This window comes from Engystomops pustulosus, chromosome 2 (genome assembly GCF_040894005.1).
Source record: "Engystomops pustulosus chromosome 2, aEngPut4.maternal, whole genome shotgun sequence".
In the NCBI taxonomy this organism is placed as follows: domain Eukaryota; kingdom Metazoa; phylum Chordata; class Amphibia; order Anura; family Leptodactylidae; genus Engystomops; species Engystomops pustulosus.
The window spans coordinates 13,447,684-13,471,691 of record NC_092412.1 but is presented as its reverse complement, the minus strand read 5'-3'; the positions used below and the strand labels follow the sequence as shown (position 1 = coordinate 13,471,691).

The following is a 24,008-nucleotide window of genomic DNA, read 5'->3' as shown; positions in this document are numbered from 1 at the left end:
ATTTCCGCCCACAGAACTGCTGCTCACTGGATGTTTTTTCTTTTTCGGACCATTCTCTGTAAACCGTAGAGATGGTTGTGCGTGAAAATCCCAGTAGATCAGCAGTTTCTGAAATACTCAGACCAGCCCTTCTGGCACCAACAACCATGCCACGTTCAAAGGCCACAAATCACCTTTCTTCCCCATACTGATGCTCGGGAGAACTGCAGGAGATTGTCTTGACCATGTCTACACGCCTAAATGCACTGAGTTGCCGCCATGTGATTGGCTGATTAGAAATTAAGTGTTAACAGTGTATATACATCTATATGTGTGTGATATAATAGAGGTGTATGGGGAGGATATATATAGTGGTGTCTCCTGTATATACATCTATATGTGTGTGATATAATAGAGGTGTATGGAAAGGATATATATAGTGGTGTCTCCTGTATATACATCTATATGTGTGTGATATAATAGAGATGTATGGGGAGGATATATATAGTGGTGTCTCCTGTATATACATCTATATGTGTGTGATATAATAGAGGTGTATGGAAAGGATATATATAGTGGTGTCTCCTGTATATACATCTATATGTGTGTGATATAGGTGGTGTATGGGAAGGATATATATAGTGGTGTCTCCTGTATATACATCTATATGTGTGTGATATAATAGAGGTGTATGGAAAGGATATATATAGTGGTGTCTCCTGTATATACATCTATATGTGTGTGATATAGGTGGTGTATGGGAAGGATATATATATATATAGTAGTGAGTTCCCTCTTCTAGTACTATTGGGTACACCAGGTTATATGTGGTGCAGATTTACCTCAGACAATGACAAGTCTCTGTATGAGAGGAGGCCCCACAGCAGTGTACACAGGGCACAGCTCTCACTGACTCCTTCATTGCTCCATCCACTTTTATCATTACATTAATGATAATATGAATGTGTGTTAATTTGTGACTAGGACGTGTGACATCAAAACAGGTCCTAGTCCCGCCCCTTCCTTGATCTATGACATCATCACAGGTCCTTCATCCACCCTAAGGTACACCCTCCCGATGCTTCCTGTCCTCCGTGAGGCCGCGCCCCTTCAGTGACGTCACCTTCCAATGATCACATGACCAGTGGCTAGTGCGCGGGAGGACGTGCGTCAGGCGAAGGAGATAAGAGGTAAGTGGTCAGTTATACCTCACAATATGGAGGGACTACAACTCCCAGCATGCTCGAGGAGCACACACACATATTATACAGTGGGGTGCGGGTGATATCCTGGGATTTGTAGTGCAGGGGGCGGGGGATGGTTACAGACACTTCCTGCAGATGATAATTGTCGCTGTGGAATATTGCGGCTCAGTGCACACTGTGCGGTTTTCTCTTCAGTCAGATCCTTGTGCTGCTATTCCATTGTGATATTAGTAGGGAGAGAACAGCTTACTATTATTATTATTACTATTACTATTATTACAGATGACTGAATTGATTTGGTTGAAGTGGAATTTGTTGTGAACCTTTGACTTTCGTGGACAGGGATTTCCATTTTTTTCATAAAATGTTGAATAATAACGTATTTGAAATTGATAATGAAAATTCCGGGGAAAAGCGCCTGACGTGTGGAGACGTGCAGGAGCCGATGGCCTGTGATGTCACTATAAGTGCCTGGGGCTATATTTAATTATAATCTGCACATCTGTGAAAAAAAAAAACTTGTGTGAACAGAACCATAGGAATCAATGGGTCAGTATCCTGTAACATATGCACCTCATGAAAGGCTTTCTGATATGTCGGAGTGACACTACTGGGATGGATTATATGGGAGATCATTGCAGCCTGGTTATTCCTGCTGTCATTTGGGGGGAGTATATATCCTTCCTGGTGTTGGTGGTTTGTACTTTTATGAGGTTGGGGTCACCTTCCCCATAAGTTACATTGCTGGGCCTGGATACACTCTGTACTTATTATCTTGTACTGTGCTTGGATCTTGGGCTCATCTTGTTATATTGGTGTCACACACTGTACACTGCTGTGACTGCGCCCGGACAATCTCTCTTTACCAATTTCTACTCTTGTCTGAATTTCACTTTCCCCTTCTGTTGGTTTAAAATACACCGCAGGGCCTGTGTGCACAGTATACTTAACTTGTATGTCACTGGAGAATCCCTTTAACTTAATGGATGATCAATAGGGTCTGATAGAACCCCCACGTATCACAAGGCTGGGGGTCATTGTACCCTGTGCATGCGCCGGCTGCTCCACTCATCTGTATGACTCTGACGGAGAAACCCAAGGGCCACACTTGGCGATCCCCATCAGCACCATAGAAATGAAAACTCTGCCCATGAGCGTCTGGCTGCTCTCTTCATATCCGGGTAGAGCGGACCCCTCTTCTCATGGTCCATGTTTGTCACTGGAGAATCACTTCGAAGGAAATCTACCATCAAAATCCTTCATGATAAACCAGGGACATTACTCATAGCTCCAGGCACCGGGACTGTGGTATCTTCTTATATTTGTTATCCACGGCCTCCTTCCTTCTAAAATCATCTTTTAACATTAGGCTAATGAGCCACAAAGGCTATGGGCGTGTTTTCAGAGCCCCTCCGTGCTGCAGTGTCACAGGCACTTCTCCACTCCCTGCTGCTAAGATTATAGGAAGTACATGGGGAGGGTGAGACTAAGTTGTGCATCTATACAGTGCAACTACAGCAAAGCACAGAGGGGCTAGGGTAGCCCTTATGGCTCATTAGCATAATTTTAAAAGGAACAGGGAGGACAAGGATAACGAATATAAGAAGATTACCACAGTCACACTGCCTGGATCTGTGAGTAATTGTCTCTGGTTCAGTATGATGGATTTTCAGGATAGATTTCCTGTAAAGGGGTTTGCCCATGAAAGAGACTTCTCAAATTATAACCCCCTAGTGATGCTTAGACAATAAAGATCATAGTAACCCACTTACGTTACAATTTTACTCAGTATCATTGCTGTTTTAGCTCCGATCACTCGGTGTAGGATTCTATAGTGTGAGCGGGGACTCTCTGAGCAGACACGGCACGATCCCTATGTGCTATGAGATGCTGTGAGCTGACAATGTGCTTAGGTTATCAGGGTACAAGGTTTATCTACACTTTCATTTATCTTCTGAACATTGGTACTATTATCTGACACCTAGAGAGAGATGAGATCCATGTGATAGATATTACACACAATGATATTCTGCTAACCAAGCTGAAACACACACAGTGGGGGTCATTTACTAAGGACCCGATTCACGTTTTCCAGACGTGTTACCCGAATATTTCCGATTTGCGCCGATTGTACCTGAATTTCCCCGGGATTTTTGCGCACGAGATCGGATTGTGCCGCATCGGCGCCGGCATGCACGTGACGGAAATCTGGGGGCGTGGCCAAACAAAAACCTGACGGATTCAGAAAAACCGCCGCATTTAAAAACGGAAAATGTGACTCTTGGGACGCGCTTACCTGCACTCAGCCGGGCTCGGTGAATTCCGGTGCTCAGATGCTTCTCAGCGCAGCAGCTCCACCTGGTGGACGGCGGAGGAACTACCTTATTAAATCCCGGCCGGACCCGAATCAAGCGCAGAGAACACGCCGCTGGATCGCGAATGGACCGGGTAAGTAAATTTGCCCCAGTGAGTTCTGCTACATGCCTCCTTCTTCTGCTATAAGATCTTATCTAATCTGTAGCTTGTAGAGTAAGTCTCTGTACACTGCTGCTTTTCTAATGGAGGGGGGGGGGGGGCTGAGATTACACTTTATTCTACAAACAGGAGAAGGAATTCACAAGAAGAATCTATTCTGCCGACCATACAAATCAGAAGATTTATGGCCGTATCTAGGGGCAACTAACATTGTGTCCACCAGGACTAATGGAGACAGGATGGACTTATACCTGTGACATGCTGAATTTTTGGTAATAACATTTAATTAGAGAATGTGTTATTTTGTTATCCTGTTTACATAAACAGGAGGGATACCCCTTTAATATCTTGCACTCGCTTGGGTTGTTTTTGGGGTGACTGCAGTATGTCTAACTCCTCAGTCCTTAAGGGGGACAGGCAGTGGCAAAATGCACCCATAAACCAACAGAAAGGAGGTTTGGTAGCGGCCACAGCTGCCAGTGACATTGAGTATCTGTAGTGAAACCGAGGTGCAGCACCCTGAATGTTAGGTGCTGTGTGTTGTCACATTCTCACTCCAATTATAGAAGATTTGAAACGCGACACACACGTCATGGTGTCTTTATACACCGCTGCCCGTGAGTTTGAAGAACATCATGGTGGCTTAATGAGTTAGTTGTTTTTTTTGTTTTTTTTCAGATAAAACCGGCAAAACATTTTGGTCATCACAACCTTTGTCAGGGGATGTGGAAACATTGTGCTGTTTTATCTGTAAAATCTCTTTAAAAAAAATTTTTTATATACTGTGGTGAAGACCAATTTACAAACACAATTTCTTCACATGAAATAGGAGAAAAGAATTTTGGTGTGTGCCATATCTTAAATCTTCATCACTTGGTTGTGTCTTGGCCACCAATGACAGTGGTTAGCTCAGTCTTCCAAATCTCAAGTGACGTCTTAGATGGGCTGCTAGGAATCGGTAGGTTCTTCATACACCACAGTTGCTGTGGGGGTCTTCCCCTGTCCTCCATCTGCCTCCGTTTATGTTGCTTCTTCTGTAGTGGCCTCTCTGCGACAATCAGCAGAGCCTCCCTGAAGTTGTAGGAGAGATCTATTGCGTTCTCCACTAGGTAAGAGGCAAGTTTGTCACGTGCGAGGAATTGGTCGGGGACATTGACACCAGACTGAAGGTGACACAAGTCACCAATTTGTACTATGGTTATGTCTCAACATATGCTGCAACACCATCCAGTGGCCTGGAAAAACCATGGCTAAAATGTAGTGGTAAAAGATCGGAGGTGGACTGATTCTCTGAATCAAGGGGTAGATGAAGACGGGGCGCAAAGACTCAAATGTAGCGTTTAAGATCTATCGAGTAGAGGAGAAGGTAGGGGCGCTCACCTTAGGTGTGTCTTGATAGCATAGCCCGTAGTACAGAAGAATTGAGAAGAGTTGCTTGTGGAAGGGAGAAGCCACGAGGAAACAGCGTCCACCGGTCTATCCCGTAGTCTTGGATGTATCAGGTTAGCAAGAGGAAGTCATCCACATCATCAGCGCATCTTCGTTATTCATAAAATCTTTTTATTGTTCTTGTATTAAAGGCAATAACTCCGCGTTTCGGTGCAGGACTAGCACCTTTGTCAGGTTTAACAATAATAAAAACAATGGATACCCAGTTCGATACAGAGAGTAACCTTTATATACAAAGCCTCTTTTTCGATAAGGGAGATACGTCAGATGGGTGATAATGACCGGATAGGACGATCCAACTGTCCATCAGCACCACATCCTCTCCGCTCTTAGCCTATGTGGAGATAGAGATATATATATATATATATATATATATATATATATATATATATACACGTTCAATAAAGAGGAGCTCCTGTATTCTTATTATAGTAGGCGTTGTCTATTAGTACCTTATAAAACTATCGTGGAATCTGAGTCTTCGTATGTTAGCAACCTTTGTTGTTATGGGAACAGTTTCCTGTCTCGCTTTGCGTGTCGTTTTCTACGGAAGCCGCAGAGGTTCAAAAAGCCCATTGATGCTATGGTCGGAGCGCGATCCCGATCTGTGAATACAGGTAAGTATGATCTGATAGATGGTTGTATTGGTCTATGAGGAGTGGGTTTTCTTATGTTTGGTGAAGATTGTGATGGATGAGGTAGAAGGGGGTGTATAAAAATCGTTGTAGTAGAAGATGTATAAGGTGATATATCGAACTCGTAGTGAATAATGTATCAAACTTGTGAAGTTTTTTTTAATATTATTGTTCTCAGAAGCGAATAGGGGAGAGGGTCCGCTATTTTAGTTCTCAAATGTTTCAATTGACTCATTTAATCCCTTGGGCGTTAATGTATGTAATTTGAAGATCCAGAAGGATTCCTTTTTGTTTCAAGTTGTTATTCTATCCGGGATTTCCTCAGGGATCTGTTCTATTGGTGTGATGGAGATACAGTTAGAGTCTTTATTATGTACGGTGGTCAAATGTCTGGAGAGACTTCATATGTGGCCATTTAGTCTCATCCGTAGGGATTGTGTAGTGCGACCCACATACTGGAGGCCACAACTGCAGTTAATCAGGTATATGACAAAGTTTGAGTCGCACGTTATTCTCTGTTTAATGGCGAATTCTTCTCGGGTTACATTTGATTAGAAGACGGTTTTCTTCTCGGTGATTGTATGGCAGCATACGCATTTCTTGTGATGGCATTTATATGCTCCTTTTGGTGGTCCTTTCATCTGATTGTTTTGGGTTTTTTCTGTTATTCGTCTCGGCTTGCTTGGTGCAACTATATTCTTTATGGTTTTGGCTTTTCTGAATGTGATTGCCGGCGTATTCGGGAGGATTTTCTCAAGATGTGGATCACTCTTGAGGATTTTCCAGTTTTTCTGAAGTAGCTTTCGAACTTCTCTGTTACCTCTATCGAATGTGATAATGAAATTAGATTGGAAGGTTTTTGTGGTCGATGATTTTGGAAGTAGGCATTCTTTTTGTGATGCGTAAAGATTTTTTTGTATATGCTTGATGGACGAGTGCTTTCGGATATCCCTTATTCAAGAACCTCTCATAGATTATTTATGACTGAATCTTGTAGTTCAGCAAGGTGGTTCCTTCTAATTCTGCGGAGTTGACTGAAGGGTATGTTCTTTTATTGTAATGAGCGCTTTTTAATTTAAATAACTATTTCCATCGACCTTTTTTAAATGTGTTCTAGTTTCAATGTGGTGTATTTTTTTTTTTGTATATTTCTAGGTCCAAGAAGACTATTGTGTCGGTGTTGAATGTTGACGTAAACTTTAATCCCCGAGGGTTGTCATTTACGTGGTTGACAAAAGTTTCTGCTTCAGACTTGTTCCCATTCCAGATGAGGAACAGGTCGTCAATGAACCTCTTGTAAAGTTTGTTTTTAGGCCAGAAGGGGGAGTCTTCAATGTATTGAGCCTTGAACCCGCCCCATAAACAAGTTGGCATAGCTAGGGGCGGCTCGAGTACCCATCGCCGTACCGCATATCTGCTTGAATATCTGGCCTTGGAAATCGAAAACATTATGTCTCAGAACGAATCTTATACCATCTGTGATAAATTTTATTTGTTTTTCATCCATTTTGGTTCGATTATGCAGGTACCGTTCAACAGATTTTATTCCTAACTCATGTGAGATATTTGAGTACAGTGCTGTTACATCTAGGATGAGAAAATGGAAATGTGAATCCAGTTCATTTAGCTCCACAATCAGGGAACTCAAGTCCCTTAGGTAGGATGGCAGGGTCTTGACGATATCCTGTAGAAAGAGGTCCCTGATATTATGGGTCTCCCAGAAGGGTTTATGTAATTTTTGTGGATTTTCGGCAGATGATAAAATGTAGACATGACTGGGCGATCAATAGTAAGGAAACCTTTTTCTTGTTTATTAAGGATTCCCTCATCAAGAGATCAAGAGATATTCTTGTAGGGGGTTTTTCTTCAAGATGGTATGGTATTTTTTATCAGAAAGTATTCTGTAGGCTTCCTGTACACCGTTGTCTTCTGTTCCTGCTGAGGCTAAAAATGTGTTGGAACTTGAGGGTTTTTTTTAGTGTTTGAGTGAGATTGGGACGTTCAAGGTCAGATAATTGTAATAACACTGTGATGGGGGTTTCCCATAGTGACCAACTGGATATACAATGAATAGAAGCATGTGGAGGGTCAACGCCAACCAGACGGACAAATCCCTGTCACACAAAAATAGTAATTACACCTGTCAGCAAACCATTCAGATAACAGTATTAGCAGATTCTAATTCACGGATATCACATCGACACTACAGATCCTTCCTGCGATGACTCGTGGTATGGCAAAGGGCAATATATGTTCTTTACTGCCCACTGGGTAAATGTGGATGAAGAAGCAAGGACACTACAAACCTATCCAGGTGACGGCAATGCATCCTCTGCTTTCTCCTTTTGTGATTCCATCATCAATGTTTCCTCAGCCTCCAAAGCAGGCGTCGTTGGACAGGTACATGACTGGTTGGGCATAAGCAGTCACCCATACGAGGAACCACTCCACGTGATTCATAAAGAACTGAAAATCTTCGCTCCAACTCGTATCTACATGTTGGGATTTCACGGTACACACTTTGGACAGGTTATATTTGAGATACAAATTGGTGTTTTATCAAACTAAGCAACTGGGGAGAAGCAGAAGAAGACGGAGGACGATGGTGATGGTCATCATGCAGATAACCCGGGCAGAACCTGGAAGTATGCTGTAGAGATGGAGGAAGAGATTCTCTCTGTCTCTATGGTGGACATAGCTAGGTGCATACAGGCTTTCCACCACGTTAGACTCTCAGTACCAGAGCAAAAAGGGGGTCTTTTTTTTTTTTCTACCTCTCAAGAGGGAAGACAAACGAAATTACATCCTGCCTAGACAGTGGATGGGCAGAGGTGAACAAAGAAAGCCACCAACTAACAGGTCCAACCGGGAGGACATTGTGAAGTGTCCGCTCTATAAAGCACCTCCTGTTACTCTTAAGCACTCAAACGGAGGAAAGTGGCCTGCAGCACCATCACATGGATCATCTCGCCCTACATCCAAGATCCCCTGGGCCTCTCTGCAGCCATACTGGAAGTGTGGCTACTACTGGTTGAATACCCCCTGTGTAATATGTCCTGTGTGACCAACTGTATGGGATTGGAGCAGGTGTTTACTTTTGGGGGATTGTTATCCCAAGAGCGACTAACATTAGTCAAGATTAATTAAGCGTGGATAAAACAGGGTTGTGATGGCTAAACTATGACCTGCTGAGACATGTTTACTGGCACGCAGCAAGCTGGAGGCAGGGCAGCTCTCCTGATGAGAGCGTGGCGCAGTGCCCTTCACCAATGGAAGTAAGATGGCTGATGTTCTCACACGCTCCGAGCAGGAGAGTCGCCTCGCTGACACTGTCTTTCTGCTCTAGCTTTATTACTCGTCACCATCTAGAGATGGGGTAACCCTCCTGCTGAGAGCTCTGGCCAAATGGTGGCCATCTTACCTCCGTTAGCGAAAGCCGATGGGCAGTGAAGCCAGACCTCCCATCCACAATAAATTAATTGCAGACTTGCACCCAGACAGGATTACTATTTAAATTTCTTTGGTTGAAGTATCACGTATAACGTTGGGTTTAGGGATAGTCCACATCGTCCAGTGTCGAGCTTCCCTGTCCTGGTCACCAATCCTGGCTTGATCAGTGTTCCACTTCCCGGCAGCTGGGAATTGTGGGGTTCTGAAGACCACACTTTGTTGGCACTGCCAAGGGAAAGGCTCTTGGCCCTCACCTGCCCTCGAGCTGCCTCTTTCTTGCTTTTTTTTTTTTAATTGTAATTTTATTATAATTGTAATGGTTTAAAGGAAACCTACCTTCAACAATAAAACTATTAATTTAGGGCTTACAGGCTTTAGTAGGAAGCTTCCATTGGATCTACATTCTCTTCCATAATTCTATAAAACTTCCTAGCCTGATCTGAACTTTATCAAACTAATATTAAAATTTTTGACAGAGGCTTCTGGGTCTTGGAATATCCTCTACGAGCTGTGAAAGCAAAGGCTACTCCATGCCCAAGTAGCCTCTAAGTAGTCTCCAACTCCTTTCGTGTCCTTGGCGCACCCTTTCACCACTAGCTTCTTTGAGCTATGTGCATGTAACCTCTTCCATCCACTGGTGAATAATTCTTGGATAATTTCGGGAACAATGAGATTACATTTACTTTTGCTTACCTGGATATACTGGACCCTGGATTGTAGCAACGACCAGAAATCAGGAGCCAATGAGACATTTTAAAGGAACCTGTAAGATTATAGCCAAATAATTTCCTCCATTGGGCAATAGCTGAGCCAACAAAGTCTCCATACATGTCCCCGTCAACTATATGCAATTAGTGAGGAGTCACACAGTCCAGCAACATCACTCAGTCATTCAATCCTTAGTCACACCCCGTCCATTGTATGCTGGGAGCTGTCCTGGATATTTAGCAATTTGTCAGATGATATTTTTGGAGTACATTTTCCTTTAGGTTCCATACTTACATGACTCCTATTTGGTTTCTTTTAAAGATGGTTCTTTCCATCAATGATCCACCAGGGATCCGGGAGAAGGACAGAGAGCAGATGGCGGCCAGGATCCTGGAGCTCACCCTGGAGATGATCTCCTTGATAACCGGAGAGGTGAGAGTCTCCCAGGACACGGCTCTTATCTCTATGAATAACAGTGGGAAATGACTGGAGAGGTGAAGGATTCTTAGGATCTATGTAGTGATCAGTGTCTCCCCATACACAGGATTACACAGTAGTGAAGAAGTCGTCTGGTGAGTGTGTGACCCCCCGTGTGTCAGGAGGATGGACCCAGAGCCCCATCACCGAGCCTCCACCTCATTCACTGATACATGAGCAGAAGATCCTAGAACTTACCTCCAGGATCACTGAGCTGCTGAGCGGAGAGGTGAGTGCTGCCGGGAATGCTGGGACATTGTACAATAACACAAGGGAGGTGTCTGGGTGATGACTGTGTCATTGTGGGTGTCAGGTTCCTATAAGGTGTCAGGACGTCACTGTCTATTTCTCCATGGAGGAGTGGGAGTATATAGAAGGACACAAGGACCAGTACAAGGACATCATGATGGAGGACCACCAGCTGCCCATATCTTTGGGTAAGAGGAAACCTTCCTGATAATAAAGTACAGAATAGGTGTGAGGTCACCTAGACCGATCCAGTGTCTGATATGATGTATTGTGTCATTGACATTGACATAGACATTTCCCAATGGTGGTTGTCGAAACAGTCAGATTGGCAGCGAAAGTTGTACATGGAGCGATTGATAGAGTGGGTGGATATAGCACAGGGGTAATGCATGGACAATTTATTCCGATAGGAATGCACCACGTAAACGACCATACAATGTAGACGGCCAATGGTTACCGGTTGTGCCCCCACCCCCAATACAGTATCGTAAATTTGACTTCCTCTGTGCCCATATCTTTGACGGCGGGGTGGAGCACGACATGGGGGAGAACTGATTGGGATGACCCTTTTTGTCAAAGACGGAACCCTGATACCAGATTTCAGTATACTATCTTGTCGAGACACCATTGACTATGATGGACAGACCTTGGTCGTGTGGTCGGCTATTGACGCTGCCCAACTGATTTAGTTTTACACTCCCCTGCTCAATCTCTGAAATATATTTAGACAGTCTTCTACATTCCTGACATGAATTCAGCATGAATTTTGAAATTTACTTACATTTATTTTTTTAAAAATTGGATGGTGTCTGTGTAAAAGTAATCCTTCAAAATGGCCGACCGTGTCTCCCACCTGCTTTAGCTTTTTTTCTGGGGCTATATTTTTCAGGAGGAAGGAATTCCTATGGCCATCTTCTCTCCTATCCTTTTGGTGAAGTTGAAGAAAATAAATACAATCCTTCCCCAAAGAAAGTAAATAATGGAGATAAAAGTCCGTTTTCATGTCCGAATTGTGAGAAGTTTTTTACCCATAAATCAAGTCTTGTTAAACATCTGAGAAATCACACAGGAGAGAAGCCGTTTTCATGCCCTGAATGTGGAAAATGTTTCAACAAGAGATCAGAATTTCTAATACATCAGAGAACTCACACAGGGGAGAAGCCATTTTCATGTCCAGAATGTGGAAAATGCTTTAGTCAGAAAGCAACTCTTGTTAAGCATCTGAGAACTCACACGGGAGAGAAGCCCTTTCCATGTCTCGAATGTGGCAAATGTTTCAGTGAGAAATCGGTTCTTCTCATACATCAGAGAATTCACACAGGAGAGAAGCCGTTTCCATGTCTCGAATGTGGGAAATGTTTCAGCCAGAAAACAGGTCTTATTAGTCATCAAAGAATTCACACGGGGGAGAAGCCATTCTCCTGTTCTAAATGTGGGAAATGTTACACTCAGAAATCTGATCTTTTAAAGCACCAGAGAACTTGCGCAGGAGAGAAGCCGTTTTCATGTTCAGAATTGGAAAAATACTTTATCCAGCAATCACATCTTGTTGAACTGCAGGGAACTCACATGGGAGAGAATCGGTTTTCATGTTCAGAATTTGGACAAAGCTTTATCCAGCAATCGGATGAACTTCAGAGAACTCACATGGGAGAGAAGCCATTCTCATGTTCAGAATTTGGACAAAGCTTTATCCAGCAATCGGATGAACTTCAGAGAACTCACATGGGAGAGAAGCCATTCTCATGTTCAGAATTTGGACAAAGCTTTATCCAGCAATCGGATGTTGTTGAACTTGAGAGAACTCACATGGGAGAGAAGCCATCTTAACGTGTATAGTGTAAGAAGCGTGGCCAGGTTGGCTCTCCTTCCTTCGGATGATTTCTGCTGTTGTCCGCAGCATATATGTTATCATATATATATATTACTGTCTTCTTAGGTGACTTAGATTTGTACATATTCCATGTCTCCTCATTGTCAGACTGTATCATGGTGGCGGTGAAGCCATGAGGTGTCTAACGATTTATACTATTGCGCTTTCCCAATGGTGGAACTACGGCTGCTGTAAGGTACAATTCAAAGAAGTTGTGCATGTCCTTCAAAATCAATGAAACTTTATTGGATTTTATTTGGATCATAGGGACACATCCATATAAAAAGGTCACAAACCTGCTAAGTTTTTTTTCACGGTATAATGTATCTGATTAGAATAAAAAGCAGTGAATTCAGCTTTAACAACACTTAGTTATGCAAATGAGATGGGAGTGCTTTCAGGGGGTGTAACCAAAGCCCCTCGAGGCTTCGGCTGCACACTCCCTGCCCTTCCCCCCTCCTCTAATTCCAGCCCTCAGTCTTGCTCTTCAGTAACCCTGAAGCGTCTTCACCCTCTGAGGATTGTGTCCGGCGGTCCGATGGTATTGCTCGTTGCCGTAAGACGTGAGTAGCGTTGAAACGCAGATGATTTTGTCACGTGGGGTACAACATCTCGCCCCTTTATTTCTTCTGCTGGAGATGGGGAGGCACAGTACAGTAGAGGGCAGGGGGGATCACAAATTTACTTGTTTTATAACATTTTGCTCGTGGACCAAGTTAGAATTTTCGTAAAATGAAAGCTTGTCCTGCAAAGCGGTGGCGGAGCAAGTTACTTGTAATCCAGGGATCCCGTGTACTCGCAGCGTGTCCTCTGGCACTGATGTAACGTATATACAAGCATGTCTACCCTGTACTGTACTCCTCTTATACGCACAATGGATACATGGGCACCAACGGGTAACTTATCTATCATTGTATTCTCTAAAATATTGGAAAAATTCTGCGGTAACTACTTATATATATCTTTATATACACAAATATATATTCATTTATCTACCAGTACAGATACATGAGAAATACATATATATATGTTATACTGTATCTACATGTACATTAATGATATTTGAGCAGTGGTCTCTATCTGTACGTATTAGAGGTGTGCTTAGCAGTCATTGAATACAGGCAGTCCCCGGGTTACATATAAGATAGGGTCCGGAGGTTTGTTCTTAAGTTGAATTTGTATGTAAGTCGAAACTGTATATTTTATAATTGTAGATCCAGACAAAAAAAATTTTGGCCCCAGTGACAATTGTAGTTTAAACATTTTTTGCTGTAATGGGACCAAGGATTATCAATAAAGCTTCATTACAGACACCTTACAGCTGATTATTGTAGTTTAGGACTATAGTAACATCCAGAGACCTTCACTAGAAGTCAGAGGGGTCCGTCTGTAACTATGGGTTGTCTGTAAGTCGGGTGTCCTTAAGTAGGGGACCGCCTGTAGACACACTTTCTAGTAGTCTTCTTGATAATCACATTTTATACGCGTTCTCTAATAGTAACAGACCCTTTACTCTACTTTTAAAATGAACTTTGGATCCTCTCCGCTTGTTTATTATCATTCTAATGAAATTTCCATAGTTACAAATGGCTCATTGTTTCCGGTAATCTCCTGAGGTAGAGCGTCTGCAGCCTACTATGCAAAGTGCGGGGGAAGGGGCGACACCGAGAGCTCGCAGGGACATTACTCATAGATCCGGGCACCGGGACTGTGGGGATCTTCTTATATTCTCCTTCCTTCTAAAATCAACTTTTAAAATTATAGTAATGAGCCTTAAGGGCTCTGGGGTGTTACCAGGAGCCCCTCTGCTAAACAATACATAAACTTGTAATAAATTATGTTCATAAGAAATTGATAAAGCCACCGGGGGAAACGTGTGGGGAGCTCTCCCTGTGCTCTGTATTATCCCTGTATATACCCATTGTGTTATTTTGGTAGCAGTGTGGAGGTTTCCCTGTACTTGGGCTGTGGACCTTTATTCTATTGCTCGTTCATCCTGATACTAACATATTTCTGCCTTTGAATGGCATGGGTTGTATTGAAGGGGTTGTCCACTTTCAGAAAGTTGTTTGTGTGAGGAAAAGGCATAACATTTTTCAATACACCTCCATGTATACAATTCCTCCTGGTTTTCTAGATCTCTGCTTGCTGTCATCCTGTAGGAAACTTTTACGTTTCCTTCCAGTGGATAGAAATCTGCCCATGGTCATGTGATGTCACACAGATGCACGGCTTGTTATATCACACGGCTCTGATTACTAACGAGCTGTGCACCTGTGTGACATCACATGACCATGGGCAGATTTCTATCCCCTGGAAGGAAACATAGAAGCTTCCTACTGCAGGACAGCAAGCAGAGATCTAGAAAACGGAGAGGAATTGATACAGAAAGTATACTGGAAAATGGGATAACTTTATCAATATCAATTATTTGATGAAAGTGGACGACCCCTTTAATCGTACTTTGGCGTATCCATGCATACTAATCAGTACAGCACATACAGACTCTATGGGAGAAGCACCTCGTCTCCTCCTTTTGTAAACCACCTATTATTTTTAATGAAGATTTTTTTTTTAATTGCAAGTTTATGTATTGCTAAATAAAGGTGGTTGTGTTTTACTGTTCCAGTATTGTATTGTCTTCTCTCTTTTGATGCAGTGTATTTTTTGATGAGAGGATATTGTGATTGTAGAATATTAGTGACAGAGCCTCACAGTGCTGCAGATTCACAGGCTGTTACAATGAGCAGAACATGTCTCCCCCTCCCCCTGCTCTCTTCCCCTGCGCTGCTCACTAAAAAAATGAGTGAAAAGACCTCACTTAGGGGCTTTGGGAACACTCCCCTCAGAGCCCTTCAGGATCATTGGAATAATTATGACAGTCGGTTGTGGAAACAAGATTAAAGGGGTTGTCCGAGTTTTGAAAAAAAAATATATGTGGCCGGAGCGGACTGCCTAAAACAATAAAGCTGTACTTACCTTCCGGTGCCCTCCGGTATCCAGCGCTGCTGTCGCTCCGGTCCGAGCGCCATGTAAACAAACATGGCCGCCGGAGCAGCGCTGCATTCAGCTTCCGGCTGGACCCGACAACCTTCCGGCCCCCATACACAATGCTGTGTATAGGGACGGATAGGCGTACACGGCCATGGCCGGCCGAATACCGGAGGGCACCGGAAGGTAAGTAGGACTTCATTGTTTTAGGCAGCCCGCTCCCGGCCACATATATATATTTTTTTTAAACTCGGACAACCCCCTTAAGGCTTTGTGCACACTGAGAGCCAGGAAGGGGATGTCCATAGAAAATGACCAGCGGCTGCTCTGTCTTTTGCAAGGCCCTGGTGATCCACCATAAATAGCTGCGGCTCACTCGTGGCTCCATTACACCTTCATGTGCACGAGGCCTAAGTATGCAAAACTGATAGGATTACACATTGGGGAGCGCAGGTTTTGGGGAGCTGCACCGGACGAACTTTCAGAATCCAGAAGTAACCGCAGGTTTTCTCATGTCAACTTTTCAAGGTAAAGAATATTCTCCATTTGTAACCACAAAAAAGACAAAGATGGATGCGTATAAAGGATCAAACAATAGCAACTATGTATTAATTCATCAAAAAACAATATATACAAACAACATAAAAACACTTAGTTGTTTGTCCTGTATATATTGTTTTTTGATGAGTTAATACATAGTTGCTATTGTTTGATCCTTTATACGCATCCATCTTTGTCTTTTTTGTGGTTACATGTAGTTTATTAGGATGCGAGGATATTATCATACGGAGATCACTTCGGTAGTGCCGGCTCGTCTTTTGTTTTGTTGATGGAATATTCTCCGTTTGTAACAAGAATTTAAAAAAATGTACAAACAAAGGGAAAATAAAGGAACATGTACCGGAATATGATGATCATTTAGAGTTATTTTATCCATAAAAAGAATGTCTATTGTACACATTTTTCCAGGTAAAATATACAGTGTGAGATGTACTTGCTGTGTAAGACTCCCCCCCCCCCCCCCCTCTTCCTATACACATGTAAAAATGTAAAAAAAAAAAAAATCTCTTTGATTTCATTGCAGTCATTTTTATTACCATATCAACTCAGGTATAAGCTGAGTGTATATATACTCAATATAAAACGACTGACTCGAGTATAAGCCTCGGCAGGGAACTGCATTGGTCACAGCCTCCACCCAGCATATAGCCAGCCAGCTCCTGTATATAGCCAGCCAGCTCCTGTATATAGCCAGCCAGCCTCCTGCCCCAAGTATGTAGCTTGCCAGACAGCCTCCAGCCAGATGACACAAGACTATGAGGATGAGAGGTAACACAAGAGCTTACAGTCTATGAGGATGAGGAAATGACACAAGAGCTTACAGTCTATGAGGATGAGGAATGACACAAGAGCTTACAGTCTATGAGGATGAGGGGGTGACACCAGAGCTTACAGTCTATGAGGATGAGGGGGTGACACCAGAGCTTACAGTCTATGAGGATGAGGGGGTGACACCAGAGCTTACAGTCTATGAGGATGAGGGGGTCACACAAGAGATTACAGTCTATGAGGATGAGGAATGACACAAGAGCTTACAGTCTATGAGGATGAGGGGGTGACACCAGAGCTTACAGTCTATGAGGATGAGGGGGTGACAAGAGCTTACAGTCTATGAGGATGAGGGGGTGACACAAGAGCTTACAGTCTATGAGGATGAGGGGGTGACACCAGAGCTTACAGTCTATGAGGATGAGGGGGTGACACAAGAGCTTACAGTCTATGAGGATGAGGGGGTGACACAAGAGCTTACAGTCTATGAGGATGAGGAATGACACAAGAGCTTACAGTCTATGAGGATGAGGAATGACACAAGAGCTTACAGTCTATTAGGATGAGGGGGACACTAGAGCTTACAGTCTATGAGGATGAGGAGGTGACACAAGAGCTTACAGTCTATGAGGATGAGGGGGTGACAAGAGCTTACAGTCTATGAGGATGAGGGGGTGACACAAGAGCTTACAGTCTATGAGGATGAGGGGGTGACACAAGAGCTTACAGTCTATGAGGATGAGGAGGTGACACAAGAGCTTACAGTCTATGAGGATGAGGGGGGGGGCACAAGAGCTTACAGTCTATGAGGGGGGGCACAAGAGCTTACAGTCTATGAGGATGAGGTGGTGATACAAGAGCTTACAGTCTATGAGGATGAGGGGGTGATACAAGAGCTTACAGTCTATGAGGATGAGGGGGTGACACAAGAGCTTACAGTCTATGAGGATGAGGGGGTGACACAAGAGCTTACAGTCTATGAGGATGAGGGGGTGATACAAGAGCTTACAGTCTATGAGGATGAGGGGTGACACAAGAGCTTACAGTCTATGAGGATGAGGGGGTGACACAAGAGCTTACAATCTATGAGGATGAGGGGGTGACACAAGAGCTTACAGTCTATGAGGATGAGGGGGTGATACAAGAGCTTACAGTCTATGAGGATGAGGGGGTGACACGAGCTTACAGTCTATGAGGATGAGGGGGTGACACAAGAGCTTACAGTCTATGAGGATGAGGAGGTGACACAAGAGCTTACAGTCTATGAGGATGAGGGGGAGACACAAGAGCTTACAGTCTATGGGGATGAGGGGGTGACACAAGAGCTTACAGTCTATGAGGATGAGGAATGACACAAGAGCTTACAGTCTATGAGGATGAGGAATGACACAAGAGCTTACAGTCTATTAGGATGAGGGGGACACTAGAGCTTACAGTCTATGAGGATGAGGAGGTGACACAAGAGCTTACAGTCTATGAGGATGAGGGGGTGACAAGAGCTTACAGTCTATGAGGATGAGGGGGTGACACAAGAGCTTACAGTCTATGAGGATGAGGGGGTGACACAAGAGCTTACAGTCTATGAGGATGAGGAGGTGACACAAGAGCTTACAGTCTATGAGGATGAGGGGGGGGGGCACAAGAGCTTACAGTCTATGAGGGGGGGGGGCACAAGAGCTTACAGTCTATGAGGATGAGGTGGTGATACAAGAGCTTACAGTCTATGAGGATGAGGGGGTGATACAAGAGCTTACAGTCTATGAGGATGAGGGGGTGACACAAGAGCTTACAGTCTATGAGGATGAGGGGGTGATACAAGAGCTTACAGTCTATGAGGATGAGGGGTGACACAAGAGCTTACAGTCTATGAGGATGAGGGGGTGACACAAGAGCTTACAGTCTATGAGGATGAGGGGGTGACACAAGAGCTTACAGTCTATGAGGATGAGGGGGTGATACAAGAGCTTACAGTCTATGAGGATGAGGGGGTGACACGAGCTTACAGTCTATGAGGATGAGGGGGTGACACAAGAGCTTACAGTCTATGAGGATGAGGAGGTGACACAAGAGCTTACAGTCTATGAGGATGAGGGGGTGACACAAGAGCTTACAGTCTATAAGGATGAGGGGGTGACACAAGATCTTACAGTCTATAAGGATGAGGGGGTGACACAAGATCTTACAGTCTATGAGGATGAGGGGTGACACAAGAGCTTACAGTCTATGAGGATGAGGGGGACACAAGAGCTTACAGTCTATGAGGATGAGGGGGTGATACAAGAGCTTACAGTCTATGAGGATGAGGGGGTGACACAAGAGCTTACAGTCTGAGGATGAGGAGGTGACACAAGAGGTTACAGTCTGAGGATGAGGGGGTGACACAAGAGCTTACAGTCTATGAGGATGAGGGGGTGACACAAGAGCTTACAGTCTGAGGATGAGGGGTGACACAAGAGCTTACAGTCTGAGGATGAGGGGGTGACACAAGAGCTTACAGTCTATGGGGAGGAGGGGGTGACACAAGAGCTTACAGTCTATGAGGATGAGGGGGAGACACAAGAGCTTACAGTCTATGGGGAGGAGGAGGTGACACAAGAGCTTACAGTCTATGAGGATGAGGGGGTGACACAAGAGCTTACAGTCTATGAGGATGAGGGGGTGACACAAGAGCTTACAGTCTATGAGGATGAGGGGTTGACACAAGAGCTTACAGTGTATGAGGATGAGGGGGTGACACGAGAGCTTACAGTCTATGAGGAGGAGGGGGTGACACAAGAGCTTACAGGCTATGAGGATGAGGGGGAGACACAAGAGCTTACAGTCTATGAGGATGAGGGGGTGACACAAGAGCTTACAGTCTATGAGGATGAGGGGGTGACACAAGAGCTTACAGTCTATGAGGATGGGGAGACACAAGAGCTTACAGTCTATGAGGATGAGGGGTGACACAAGAGCTTACAAGATGCTTCTCTCTATAGACATATCTAATTATGAGCCCTATTACCACTTTATAGAATTATTGCATTTAATCTCTAAACCAAAATAAAAACATTTCTGATAGTTACAGGTAAGTCTGGCACATGGATGCTGTACTGTGCGCCCAGCACTTACACGCTGCTGATCTCTTCTTCCTTTGTCTTCTAATGTCCTAGTTTTGGAGAAATAACATTTTTTAAAATGATGATGTGCACATAGAAGCCCCTTCTGGCTGCGTCCTCTGCTGATTGTTGGTCTCTGGCTGGGGAGGGGGAGGGGGCAGTAATGCAGAACAGAGGCGTGAATAATTAGGAGAAAATGGAGCCACAAGCCCTGAGGCTCATTTGCATAATTCTAAGACGATTTTCTTCAAAACTAGGTCATAAAGGAAGCACAGATCGTGTTCCCGGAGACGCACACCAGGGTGTAAGTGCTCGCTGGACAATGCCGCTTCCACGCGCAAGATTAACTAATAGACAGATGCTTCCATTCATCCGATTTACATAGAAAGATTAGGAAAGTCGTGAACGAGGTATAGAGCGCAGCGCATAATGATTCATGGACAGAAGCGAATGAGGCTCCCTCCAGGGATTCAGTGATGGATAGGAGTATACAGGGGTGTATATCAGGTATTGTGTATGTGTACAGGTACAGTAACCAGCCGCTCCTCATAGTGTGAACATCACTGAAAGGCTGATTCATTATTCCACATTCATAGAACAAATGGCCTGAATTGGTGCAGAAATTCTTTGCTTTTCATTCATCCTTTGTGGTCTTGATTGTTCTGTGGACTTTGATGAATCTGGAAATGTTCTGGTTTAGAAACTTTATCAATTGGAAATTAATTTAAAAAAATTAAAGGGGTATTCCAGGAATCAGCATAATTCATATACAAGTGGCCACTCAAAATAGAAGCTAATGTGTAATTAGTTGTTATTTAAAATTTTGCTCCCCTTAGCAGAAAATGCTGGTGACATAGACTGTAATGGAGAATTAAAATGCTACCGGCCCTTTAATCAGTCCATTAATTTCCTCCGCGCGGTCCGTCGCAGAACAGAAGATGGCCGCTGGTCACATGTCCACATCACATGTCCTGCACCTGCCTGGGCAGGTCATGTGATCACCACTATGTTTGGCTGTAGTCGGTTGGTTGCAGTGCATCCAGTATGGCCGGTGTCTTGGTGATGGCAGTTACACATCATTACTATGGTAACAGAGCAAGAAAACCTGTTACATCATCACTGGGAGCAGAGCATAAGTAGTAGGAGGAGTTACTGAGTACTAAAGGATCATGGGACTTGTAGTTTCCAGTGGCGGCCATCTTAGTGATAACTCCACCTACTTTAGAGACGCCATAAAATGTTGTGGATCATAAAATCAAATTATTTAAGCTCCGTTTTGTGACTAATGACATTGAGTATTGTTGTATTCATTTATTTATATCATCATGGGTTTTTGTGTCAGACGTTCATATTCCCGGAATACCCCTTTAACACTCTAAAGCTACAATGGCACGCACGTGTGCACGCATCTCGTGGACCACTGCTTGCGTCCCGCGTGTCATCACCCACCAATGTCCACTCTAAAAGACCCTGCAGGCAGGAATCGGAGCTGTGGCCGGGGCAGTAGAATCCACAGCCTGGTGCACATGAACCTGTAGAAGAAGATGGGGATGTGTACTAATAGCTGTAGAGAGACCGAGCACACGTTGTGTGTAGGGGGCCCAAGGGACATATTTTCTATATCTATGAATATTGTATAGTTTGGCTAAAACTAATATGTTATATATTTTTTATACAGGTTTGTTTGTATTTTATACAACCATCATCATCAATTGGAGTCTACAAATTTATCCGTAGGTAAGTTCATGTTGCACCTTTTATTGACCATCAGAATTGACATAGTGTTAAAAGGGGAACTACCCCTTTGCAGTTATCTTATGTTGGTATCTTTGTATTTTTCTTAAATATGCGGCTGTTCCCACTTTTTAAAAATATTTAAATGAGCTTGAGGTGCCCATGTCATTTATCCAGGCCCCCGTCCGCCTGGCACCACCTACAGAGCGTCAGGGAGCAGTGGACGTCACTGTCTCTCTGCAAAAATGTGCAATTGTTACATGTCCCAGCGGTGGAGCAGCAGCTTTACCTTGCACAGCCGCGCGCTCTGTAGGCGGTGCTGGAACGGCTGGAGCCGTGCATAAATTACATGACTGTAATATTTTAAGAATGTCTTTCTCTCAAAACTGTGGTTTTTACCCAGAGATACCAACATAAGATTAGTGCAGAGGGCAAGAGACGGGAATGTGCGTACGAACCATCTACAGCCAATGAATCTGATGGCAGAAGTCCTTTTAATATACAAGCCTCTTGGGTTAAGCCAGGCGGTGGGTTTAGGAGGGGTTGGGCTGGAGGAACCCACCCAAGTGGGCCACAAACATAGATATAATAATTTGGTAGACAGCGTTTATGCTCGTCCTTGTGTTTGTCGGATCACTACTAAAATGGCCAAAAGTAGAAATGAAATATATTTGAGGAAATTTTTCCAATTTGATCAACTTTGAAATTGTATATAAGGAGTAGTACTGTGCTGTGCCCATATGTGTGTGAATCTCATATCATTACTGTGCTGTGCCCTTATATACGGGATAGCTGGGGAAAGAGCAGACTCCCCGTTATCTATACCACTATACTGTTTTTCCTTTTCATATGCTATAAACTGTAATATAACCTTCCATGTATACTCGAGTATCAGCTGACCCCAGTATAAGCCTTATTCTACCACAAAAAAACTGGAAAAAACCTGTTGATTCAATTATAAGCCTAGGGTAGGAAATTCAGCCACTAATATTTAATAAAATGTCCAGCAGTCTCCGCTCACCAATGAAATGTCCACAGCAGAGCCCCCTATTAATGTAAAGTCCAGCAGAGCCCCCTATTAATGTAAAGTCCAGCAGAGCCCCTTCAAAATAATAAGCTCTGGAATTACCTCTGCGTCCTCTTCTCCCTCCCCAGCTCCTCTTATGCCCGCGGCTCTGGTAGTGCAGGTAGAAGCACATCTAGGTGCGCTGCCCCCACACACTATTACGTGGTACCGCCTGCTGACATCATATTGTGCATAGCCGTGCTGCTGCCTGCACTACCGGGAGAAGAAATAGCCAGGGCCGTGGTCATAAGAGGACTCCGGAGGAAAGAACCACGTTTATTTTTTAATATATTCTCAGGTATTAGCCGAGGTGGCGCTTTTGAAAAACTTGGCTTATACTCGAGTTTATACTGTATGTTAAATTATTTCATTTATTTCATTCTTGTTTCTCTCAGGATTTTCACCTCAAAACAAGATGCCCTCCTGCCTCGTCAACCAATGTGTCAACAAATCGGGGAGAAAGGGCCAAAGCGAGGGTGTTATTCTACACAAATTCCCGAATGACACGGAGAAGATAAAATTATGGCTTCTACAATCGGGACAAAGGTTTTTGGATATTGACGCAATGGCAGAGAAAATCTACCAGGCGAGGAAGCTGAACAAGTATGCGCTGTGCTCCAGCCACTTCACCACAGATTGTTATACGGTGACGCCCAATGGTCGGGTGCTGAAACCACACGCTATCCCAAGACTCTTCCCATGCGTCGTCGAAGGAGAGTCAATAATCGAGGAAACGCTCAAAAAGGATAGACATCGCAGTCGGAAAAAAAGGCCCTTGGAGTTGACCCCATTGGTGGAGCCGTATCCGGGGGCAGCGTTAGCATTTATAAAAACTGAGGTGGAAACGGATTTCATGAGTGGAACACAGTGCAATGTGGGCACACAGACTGAGTTCAATTTGTCAAATTCTGAAGTTGTTTATCGACTGATCCTGTAATTTATTTACCAGAAATTGTGACGCTCTTCTCTACTTTTACCTGACACTTTGTTGGCCAGCCGCCATCTCTGAGCGTTCTTCACCCTCAAAGAAAGGCACATCCGGAAAGGGACAACGTCAAGATCGTTCAGTGAAGGGAATTGTTTAATTTTTCCCAATGAGGGGACAGATCTGATAATCCCAATGCCTCCAGTTATGTCCATGGAAAAACCAAGTACGGAGAGTCAGGAGGTCCATGAGCTATTTATCGATTTTACACCAATCAGAAAACCCGTTCTTAGCAGCTGTAAAAGCTATTTGATTTTTTTTTAATTTAACTTGTTTTATTAATAAAAACCAAGAACAATGTATTT

At 43.8% G+C, this 24,008-nt stretch overlaps 3 protein-coding genes across 7 annotated transcripts in view; 2 read left to right on the top strand and 1 right to left on the bottom strand.

The window, feature by feature from the left end:
- LOC140119790 (uncharacterized) overlaps positions 1-24,008 on the bottom strand; it is an 822,703-nt gene that overhangs the window by 98,095 nt on the left and 700,600 nt on the right. The gene's annotated exons all lie outside the window — the stretch shown is intronic.
- Positions 1-24,008, top strand: part of LOC140119963 (uncharacterized) — a 1,020,783-nt gene that overhangs the window by 857,120 nt on the left and 139,655 nt on the right. The window lies entirely within an intron of this gene.
- On the top strand, positions 1,076-23,191 carry LOC140119840 (uncharacterized). Of its 2 annotated transcripts, XM_072139258.1 has the most exons (5): positions 1,076-1,169; positions 10,223-10,333; positions 10,446-10,607; positions 10,692-10,815; positions 11,517-14,665. In XM_072139258.1, the coding sequence occupies exons 2-5, from the start codon at positions 10,223-10,225 to the stop codon at positions 12,455-12,457; spliced, it is 1,338 nt and encodes a 445-aa protein (XP_071995359.1). In that variant the 5' UTR covers positions 1,076-1,169; the 3' UTR covers positions 12,458-14,665. The 2 variants fall into 2 exon arrangements, 1 of the variants encoding a protein (XP_071995359.1); XR_011853423.1 differs by lacking the exons at positions 10,223-10,333; positions 10,446-10,607; positions 10,692-10,815; positions 11,517-14,665 and adding exons at positions 21,597-21,655; positions 23,114-23,191.